Source organism: Hylaeus volcanicus, chromosome 2, assembly GCF_026283585.1.
Source record: "Hylaeus volcanicus isolate JK05 chromosome 2, UHH_iyHylVolc1.0_haploid, whole genome shotgun sequence".
NCBI classification, from domain to species: domain Eukaryota; kingdom Metazoa; phylum Arthropoda; class Insecta; order Hymenoptera; family Colletidae; genus Hylaeus; species Hylaeus volcanicus.
This window is the reverse complement of record NC_071977.1, coordinates 1,427,935-1,437,399: the sequence shown is the minus strand read 5'-3', so window position 1 is coordinate 1,437,399 and position 9,465 is coordinate 1,427,935. Positions and strand designations below refer to the sequence as shown.

The 9,465-nt window shown below is 50.8% G+C and overlaps 2 protein-coding genes across 2 annotated transcripts in view; one reads left to right on the top strand and one right to left on the bottom strand.

Annotated features, from left to right (window-relative positions):
- Positions 1-5,711, top strand: part of LOC128872624 (scavenger receptor class B member 1) — a 9,825-nt gene extending 4,114 nt beyond the window's left edge. Inside the window, exons 2-6 of the mRNA XM_054115495.1 lie at positions 1,928-2,265; positions 2,965-3,462; positions 3,529-3,727; positions 4,187-4,395; positions 4,478-5,711. Coding sequence (XP_053971470.1) covers positions 1,928-2,265; positions 2,965-3,462; positions 3,529-3,727; positions 4,187-4,395; positions 4,478-4,735 — 1,502 coding nt within the window. The 3' untranslated portion in view covers positions 4,736-5,711. The remainder of the gene's footprint in view (positions 1-1,927; positions 2,266-2,964; positions 3,463-3,528; positions 3,728-4,186; positions 4,396-4,477) is intronic.
- Positions 5,042-8,693, bottom strand: LOC128872623 (scavenger receptor class B member 1-like). Its single transcript, XM_054115494.1, has 4 exons — positions 7,576-8,693; positions 7,216-7,490; positions 6,704-6,956; positions 5,042-6,629 (listed from the first exon to the last, which is right to left on the bottom strand). The coding sequence occupies exons 1-4, from the start codon at positions 8,230-8,232 to the stop codon at positions 6,231-6,233; spliced, it is 1,584 nt and encodes a 527-aa protein (XP_053971469.1). The 5' UTR covers positions 8,233-8,693; the 3' UTR covers positions 5,042-6,230.
- Positions 8,694-9,465: the final 772 nt, after the last annotated feature.

Sequence of the window (9,465 nt, the reverse complement as noted above, 5' to 3'; positions counted from 1 at the left end):
TATGGTAGACTTCGTACATTTTCTGACGTTTGCTGCAAGCTCCGAACGCGTAAAGAAGGACAGCGAATAAAGGAAGAGAACGCAGCGAAAACACCATGGTATGTCGGCGAGACAATGTAACGCGTCCTCTTCTTTATTCGCTGTTGTTTTCTACGGTTCGAAACTCGTCGGTAAAAACATCGGAGAATATACGATCATGTAAACACTGCTCGGCGATCGAACTTCTGGACTCCCCAAGGGGTACACCCCCCAGTGGTAAGGATGGTTTCAGTGCATCCAGGTAGAGATATTCGTGCATGTATGGGGAGTTTACTGTACAGAGGAGCATTTGAACGTTTTACTTGGTATCTTGCAGAGCAAAAGAGCGTAGTAAAAAGAGAAAACGAAGTAAGGGAACGCGATCGTTTTATTCGTAGACGGCGCGCGTAATTCCAAGGATCGGTACGATTGTCTACTCTAGCGTGTTCAACTACCGGCTTCTATTACGAGATATTCACGGACGTTTGTTCGGTTATTATTCGTTCGTACGATGGCAACGGATGGACACGGACAGACGACGAGTAACGGTGGATCGGTGAAAGAGGTGTTGGACGAACGGTGGATCTGGCGGGAAGGAGGGAGGGAAGGAGAACCGATTTCAGCTGAGCAAGCCAGCAAGGAAAATACGTTACGCCACGCGGAAAATCGCTGTTGGTCCGAATCGTTCGAATTTCTCCATCGGCTGACCACGCATTAGCCCGCGCGATGTTTGCTTTTGCGAGGTTACGAAACGTTTCTATCGCATCGTTCCGTTGAACGACGATTTCGAAGCGTCGATTTCGCATCGAGAGACAAATTCGAGAGATGAATCCGTTTCGCCGCGCGCCTCGCTCGTGGAAAGTCGTAGCCTCGAGGTCGCGCTACCGGCTCGAAGGATTTTGTAAGGTCGAGCGCGTGACGTCCACGGCTGGATAAATCGTGCTTTGCATTCTCGATAGTCGACCGTCACGCCCCGGTCGCAGCGCCAACGCTAACGTCAGCGTCAGCGTCGCTGACTTTTCTTCGGGCCCGCGCGCAAAGTTAGGAGAACGAAATCCTTTAGGTCCGAGGAATAGAAACTTAGAGGTCTCGGATCGGAACGGATCGCTCGATTCCGACGAATCACGGTCAAAGGTTGTTACTCGATGATTCCGAGCGTCCGTGAGACTCGAAAAAGTAGGACCGCTCGTTTCGAAGGTCGGCTACTCGATGGTGACGCGTACGTGTCTTAAACTTAAACTACGTGATCGACGCGACCGCGACGCGCGACGATGACAAATCAACCGCGCGAATCGTTCTCGTTCGAATCGCAATTATCGGACGAGATGGGACGACGAACAAACGACCGACGGATATTTCGAGGTATCGATATCGACGGTCTTTAGGTGCGTTCGGAAGTCCGCCGAAACACGAATCGGGATCCGAGACTCGATGTTTCGCGATGGCTGGTAAGAAACGATTCGGCGAGTCGAAGTACGCGTCGCGGAGCAGGAAAATCGAATTTCGAGCGGCTCGATGCGCTAAACGATGCATCCTCGAGGGGTTTAATCGGTCGACTGATCGTTGCGCAACGCGATCCCATCGCTCGGGACTGTTGGATAAGTCTGTTTGAAATGGGAAGGAAAGAGTCCACGAAACGTAAGGATGACTCCGATGGCGGAGAAACGGGACGCGATAGAAAGCAACGGTTCGCCGAATCGTAATCGCGATGCCAACTTTCTTTCCTTCGTCGCGTGCTCGTGTTTTCGCTCGGCGTCGTCGTCACGCCGCGTCGCGTCGCGCTGTATCGATATCACGACACGCTCGACGGATCTTCGGAGAATTCAGCTCCAACCGAGAATCGTCGCGAACGTCGTCGACGCCCGGCGTGGCGCAAAGACAACGATCCATCGTTTCGATTTGATTGCAGGGGCGGCGGTGGCAGTGGGAGCACTGATGATCATCGTTGCCGCAATTTTAGCAGCGATGTTTCCGAAACTCGTCGAGGTGCTGATGAACAGGGAAATAGCGCTCCGAGAGGGCGGTCGCACTTTCGAATGGTGGAGAGAACCTCCTCTCTCGCCTCAACTGAACATCTACATTTACAACGTAACGAACGCCGATGAATTTTTGAACGACGGCGAGAAACCGGTACTGAAGGAGCTCGGTCCTTACGTCTACGTGCAACAGTGGGAAAAGGTCGACGTGAAATTCAACGAAAACGACACGGTGTCGTACAAAGTGAAGAAACAGTACGTCTTCTCGCCGGTAAGCGTTTCGGTTTCTTTGCCGTTCTTTGTAGTCGCCGATGAATCGCGAGTTTGAACTTTCTCGGTCGCGGGGCTGCGTTTTCATTTTTCCCATGCTTTCTAGTATCCTTCTTTAGTTCGCGTTCCCGCGTTACATCCGAGCCGTGTTTATTTTCTTTTTATTCGTTAAACGAAACGGAGCCATCGCGGAACAAGTATACGCGTGAAACGAAAAATAGAAAAAGGAAAATGGAAAATGGTTCGCGATTACAGCGTGATACGCCTCGCGCGTTACGTGCTGGAACGCGATTCGGAAACGTTTTGCTCGAAACTCGAGATACTAAAGAGACTCGTGGCACGGAGCGAGTCCACTTCAAAGCGTGGAGAGTAACTCGTTTCGCGCGCGGTATGACGCAACGATCTCGCGGTGGTAGGTAACGATACGCGAGTTGAGTAAGATCGTAATAGCGGAGCAACGCGCTTCCGTGAATTAAAAGCAAAGCTGTACGTTTGGCCAACGCGACACGGTTCTCCGAGAGACGCGCGACACCTCGTTCCCAGTATTGTTACGAGGAACAATGTGGGTCGAGCGAGCGCCGACGCCAACGATTCGTGGTTTCTGGTACGCATCGACGAGCAGCTATACGATGCCGCGATACGCGGAGTTGGCGGTATCGTCCGGTCATCGTGAGCGTAATTAATCGAAAGACGTTTGCAGGAAAAGTCGATCGGCTCGGAGGAAGATTTGGTCGTAGTGCCGAACGTGCCGATGCTATCAGCGACCAGTCAATCGAAGCACGCGGCGCGTTTTCTCCGACTGGCGATGGCTTCGATAATGGACATTCTCAGGATAAAGCCGTTCGTCGAGGTGTCGATCGGTCAGTTGCTCTGGGGTTACGAGGATCCGTTGCTCAAGTTGGCCAAGGACGTCGTACCGAAAGAGCAGAAGCTCCCTTACGACCAATTCGGTTTGATGTATGGGAAAAATTCGACGATGCCCGATCGGTTCACCATCTTCACCGGTCAGAGGGACATTTCCAAGTTTGGAATCCTCGACAAATGGAACGGGAAGAGCAGCCTCGGCCACTGGACTACTCCGGAATGCGACAGCGTCGCTGGAAGCGACGGCAGCATCTTTCCTCCTCGCATCACTCGGCAAACGGTCCTTAAAATCTTCGACAAGGACCTCTGCAGAGCGTTGCCTTTGGTCTTCAAGGTACCTTAAACGGTTTTTGTCAACGTACGTTTCCGAGGGTGTTCGAACGAAAGAGTTTCGTTTTAGGAGGAGGTCACCACCGCAGGCGGAGTTCCAGGGTTCAGATTCGTGCCTTCCAAGGACGCTTTCGGCTCCTCCAGCAGAGTGGAATCGCAGCGATGCTTCTGCCCTTCGGGGCCGCCATGTGCTCCCGAAGGAACCTTCAACGTTTCTCTCTGTCAATACGAGTCACCGGTCTTGCTCAGCTTTCCGCATTTTTACCTCGGTAAGAAATTCGGAGTTACCTTTGCCGACTTTCCACCACTTTTTCCTATTCGTTTCTCCAAGTTATTTGATATATATATATATATATGTATACAAATGCATATACATACGATATACATATTTAACAGTTTGCGTTAGGTTAGGGTTAGGCTGAAAAGATTTCGCCGTAACTCGCTACAGTGGTTACGTAGTTGGTTTACTTATTCCAGCTATAAATACTTGGAACGTGCAATCGTTTATCTCGGAAAAACGGAATATTATTTCGCTGGTTTTCCCCGAGGTTCAAAGGTTACGCTAGGAACCGGTTCCGTTCGTAGAATTACGAAACGATTTAGCGAAGAATTTTCCGCACGGTATCGCTTTAAATCCGAGCACTCTGTGTGCGGTTCCCATACCGCGCGCGCGTAATGGTTGACTTAAACCTAAACGGAGAGTCGTTTCATTTGGAACATCTTTACAGCGGATCCTTCGTTGCGGGAGGCAGTAATCGGAGTATCCCCACCGATCGAGGAGAAGCATCAGTTTTTCATCGACGTTCAGCCGATGATGGGCACGGCGTTGAGGGCTAAAGCGAGGATTCAAATAAATCTGGCGGTCAGCCAGGTACGGGACATCAAGCAGGTCGCCTCGTTCCCGGACATCGTTTTTCCCATATTATGGTTCGAAGACGTGAGTATCGCGCGTGGTTTTTCATTCTTTTATTCGTTCACGATTACGCGATCGTGACTCGTCTTCTTCCAAACGTTTTCAGGGCATCGACGAGCTTCCCGACGAGATGCGAAGTCTGATGAAGATGGCTGTGGACGTTCCACCGATAGCTCGCGCGGCGGTGTCCGGAACTCTGGCAGCGATCGGCGCGATCGTTCTGATCGGGGCGCTCGTGTGCTTGGCGCGCGCCGCGAAACGCCAGGAGAAACTCCATCTGAGCAATCCGTTACCATCGAATGCCAGCTCTGGGAAAACCGGACAACTGAATCCGGCGTTTCAGAATTCCTCGAGTTCAAAGTAGGGAGCTTTCGAGCAAAAGCGTCGGCGTCGCTCCCGATCGCGAACGCGAATCGATTAGTGCGCGTTGATCTCGAAAGGTATTGTAAGAAACGCGAATCTCGTGCAATCGCTGTTTCGTTTGGAACCCGCGGTCACGACGAGAATCGACGCGAGTTTGCGATAAAAGGGGAATCGGTAAACGTAAGCGATGGAAAGGAAGGAGACTAGGCGAGAACTGGTGTTGCACGTCGCGTAACGTTAATTCACCGTGTTCGACCGACCACCAGCCGTGTTTCTCCGGTCTCGGTATATTTCCATTGTTCGAGCGTACGATCGCGTTCAATATATTTTTATAAATCTACCTATACGTTGGAGATGGGATATAATTGGAAAGAGGTAATAGGGTAGACGTTTGCGGAGAGGCTGTAACAAATTCGAAATCCGGTATAGGGTTAGAGACGATCGGGTTCCGCCGATAGGTGCGTGGTACCGAAGAGTAACGCGCGTTACTCGTTCGCCAACAGTCGACAAAATTGTTCCGTCCAATGCGCGCATATCTACATATGTATATACGCGCATATTTATATAAATGTGTACACGCATACATACAGAAAGACGAAGACAAAGCATACACGCACACGCACACCCACGCGCATACGTATACATATAGATATACATATACATATACATATACATATACATATACATGTACATAATCGATCCTGTGCACGAGACCTGGTGCGAGCCGAGTCGTTGTCGTCGTTATTTTCCAACTTGGACGATATCGACGTCGCCAGAGATCTTATTGTTATTCATTACCCGTTTGTGTATATGTATCTCGTTATAACAAAGCGTTACTACAAATAGATTACAGTTAGGTTTTTAGACGAATACAATTTTCTACGATGGAGCACGAGAAGTTGATGAAATAGCCAAATAGTTTAGAAATCGGACGATTTCAAACAATTTTATGGAAACTAATAAAAGCGTCGAACAGATATTTGCTCAATGTTGTTGTCGACGGTGCGGAGACTTCGTTTCTGGTCCGAGTAAGAGACGAGACGAGTTGAGACGAGTTGTCTGGCCGTTCGAACGATACCCCGCGCGAATTCGATGCGCGATAACGGAAAAAAGAAACAAGTCTGTTATCTCACATCTTGGAAAATGTTGTCGGATAGGTTATCGGTGTCGATGGAAAATGCATTCGTCAGCATAAAGTTTGCGCACACGTTTATGTTCACATTCACGTACGATCGGAGACGTCGAGATCGTTCCTCGATAAATCGAGCGCGTACGCGTGTCGAACGTTATCGCGTCTATACGTATTCGAAACGAGCCACCAAGGACCGAGTGTGATCGATCGCGAACAGCGAACCTTTGTTGCTCCGACAAGTAACGCGATATCGTAGCATCGGATCGGTGTCCAGTGAATTTCGCGGTAAATTCCTTGTTATGACACGCGCTCGCGCCATTGAAACAGCCATTGTCCTATTCGATCGGCACGCTAACCGAAACATTTACGTGGATACAATCATTAAATGGAAAACCGGGTCGCGAACGTCTCCCGTTGGAGCGAGTTTCGTTGGAGAGGTCTCGCTCGGCTTCGTCGATTCAGGATCGTGGCCCGCGTTGGTTTCCTCGTTCTTCTTGAACGTGGCAAAGAAAGCCGCGCAAGACAGGATCGCGCAAACGAGGCTGCACCATTGTAATCCAGCTTCGACGCCGCTTACGACGTAATGGCCACGATAGAAAACCTCCTGCATCGCTTCGGGTAGCTCCTCTATTCCGGAATCTATCCAGACCAAAGGCAGAATCGAGCCGTCTTTGAGATTCCCTGCGAACGGCACGCCGGTCGCTTTCCGCACTTCGAGATTCACCTGAAACTTCATTCTGGTGGCGATCGTGACGGCCAATATCTGAAACGGACAGCAGCGTAAATTGCCGGTACGCTTGGCGTCGCGAGCACAAGAGAACACATCGAGATACGTACCGGGTGAACGTCGATGAAGCTCTCGCGGTGTTCTTCTCGAGGTGTCAGCCCGTCGATTCTCTCGAACAGCGACTTGTCGCCCGAGTGAAAGTGAGGGAACGAGAGGATAAACGGAGCGCCGAAATTGCAAGCGGAAACGTTGAACGTTCCGAGCGGTGGACATTTTCCCGTGGTCGAATCATCCGATTCCTTTGGGCAAAAACACGAGTTTTCGTCGCGCGTCGACGTAAAAACGTCGCTCGGTACTTTGTACCTAAAATGATCGAACTGGTGAAAAACTGAACGACAACCTTGCTTCCGTCTCGGTTTCGGATAGGTCGGAAAATGTACTCGTATTAGATCCACCGGTAAGTTCTGTCCGTTAAAAACGGTATACAAATTCACAATCGCGCCGGCGATGTCATAACATGTCATAAATAATGATAAAAATGTTATTTTACTATAAAATGGACAGAACTTTCTGGTAGACCTAATACGTGCTATAGCATAGCGCGAAATTAACGCGCGCTTACCTCAAGCTCGGAATACCGCTGGAGATGTGACGGCCTTCGTAACGAAGCGGCATTGCCCTGCAGACGTCTTTCGCGTAGATGTAGACGTCGGATTCCGGCCGTTCGATCCACTGGGGTGGAAACATGCTGCCGTCGGTGCCGTACACTCTGTCGCACGATTCGTTCCCCCAAATTTTCCGTACCTTCTCTCCGTTCAACCGTTCGATCAGTCCGATCTTTCCGAGATCCCCGACGCCCGTGTGAATCGTGATGCGATCCTCGTTCACGGCGTTTCTCTGAAATCCACGTGGAGACCGATTGATGACGAGCTTTCGACACGATACGTTTCGATTCGCCGACTACAAGCAAAGGGCAACCTACAAACGCGAGAATACCAAACTTGTCGAAGGGCAGATCACGCTTAAGGGAGGCGAAAGGCTTGGCCATTTGGAAGAGCTTGTCCTCGTAGCCCCAGAGGTACTCCCCTACCGTCAGTTTGAGGAACGGTTTCGTGCTGACGCTCGATAGAATCATCGTCAACAAGAGCTGCATCGGTAACGGCAAATTTCGGGAATAGGCGAGCGTCGACATCAACAGCACGTTGGGCACGATCACCGTTGCGTTCTCCGACTCGCCAGACACCCATCGGTAGCTTCTTTTCTCTTGATACGTTACCGTTCCGTTTTCGTGCAACTCCACGTTCACTCGGTTCAGATTCTCCCGATAGGTAAACGGTCCGACTTCTTGCACACGCAGCTTGGACGCGTTCCCTCTCTCGAACTCCCGCAGGTTCGTGTAATTGAACACGTACACGTTGAAAGTGAGTCCAACGGGGGGTCGTTGCCACAGCAAGAAGGACGTGGTGCCGTTCCGAAGCTCGAGATTCGATAGAATCGTGTTCCGAAAGACGTTGGTGAACCAAAACACCACGAATACCACGATGCTCGTTAACGCGACCAGCCCGTACGACCACCGAACCCGTCTCCTCTTCGCTCCGTCGAAACCGTTTCGAATCGCTCGCGCCAACATTTTCTCCATCCTCTTTTTCACCGTCCTTGGTATCGGCGATGCAGCGGTCAGCCGATATACTGTCCCGATGATTCCGAGCTCGAGATTCTCGTCCGATCGTTTCTCCGTTTCTTCGTTCGCGTTTTCCTCGACTTACCGAGTTCTCTCGAATACGACGACAGAGCACAAAAATCTCCCCACCTTTCCCCGATTCATCGATAACCTCGTCGCAGCGGCGATGACCCTCGTTCGCCACCAAACTTAGGACACGCTGGGTAATCCTCTCGTTCGCCGAGCATCGCTTACGTCGGCGAACCGTTCTACCTCCCCTTGCCTCTTTCTTCCCAGACATCCGCGATTCCGTTTTTCCCCTTTTTTCCGCTCCGTCGTTCTCCGTGCGGACGTAACACGCCGACGTACGACTTGTCCGTGACATTCTCGTTCGTCGCGAGGATTCGACTTTCGATCGTTTCTCGCCAACAGATTTTTCCTCTACTCGCGTCGTCTTCCGCGAATCGAACGAAACGCGGGAAGGAAGGACAAAAGGACGAACGCGCATCTCGTAACCACCCTCGAGATCCGCCGGAAACCAATGTTTCGGGACTCGAGTCGTTCCGGGACGAAAAGTGTCGTTGTCTCTCTTTTTTTCACCGCGGTAAATGGAAGCGGGAACGCGGCTTCAGTTCGGTGGCTCACCTTAAGCGACCGCTCGTTTAATCGCGTCCGGTCTCGTCTCGTTTCTTCTCGTCTCGTCTCGTCTTGTCTCGTCTCGTCTCGTCTCGTCTCGTCGCGTGCGTCGCATCTCGATGCGCTTCGACGCCTGTGATCCGATTTCATCGAGACCGTTCGATGTTGTGACTGGCAGATGCCCTTTTCACCCGCTTCTTCTGCATTTACTTGACGCGCGTTGTTTGGTGTTTGTCGTTTGCCTTTTACACGCAGACGTAACGAGTCGTACGATAGATACGAGACTTCGTAACTGCGCTTCTTATTCGCTGTGCCACGATTACGCAAAGAACTGGTCCGTGAGATTCTCGGTTCGCCGAGTATAGCTATAGAAACACGAGCGAGTCGGAGGACCTACATACGTTACCTATACTTATAATTTCAAGCTCGTTAAACCGGATCTACTCGATCTCCCGTTACGTTTTCGAAATCGCTAGCAACGGGTCTAGTTTTGCCGCGTGATTCGTATCGTTTCGTCGCGCACAAAATTCCATCGACGGATGACGAAGCTTCGATCCCAAAGAGACCGTGAAAAAA

Excerpts from the sequence above, each read along its gene's own strand:
- LOC128872623 (XM_054115494.1), bottom strand. The coding sequence starts at position 8,232 with ATGGAGAAAATGTTGGCGCGAGCGATTCGAAACGGTTTCGACGGAGCG. Across the intron at positions 7,491-7,575 it reads AGTTTGGTATTCTCGCGTTT|AGAAACGCCGTGAACGAGGA; the intron begins GTAGGTTGCCCT and ends CGTGGATTTCAG. Across the intron at positions 6,957-7,215 it reads AGCGGTATTCCGAGCTTGAG|GTACAAAGTACCGAGCGACG; the intron begins GTAAGCGCGCGT and ends CGATCATTTTAG.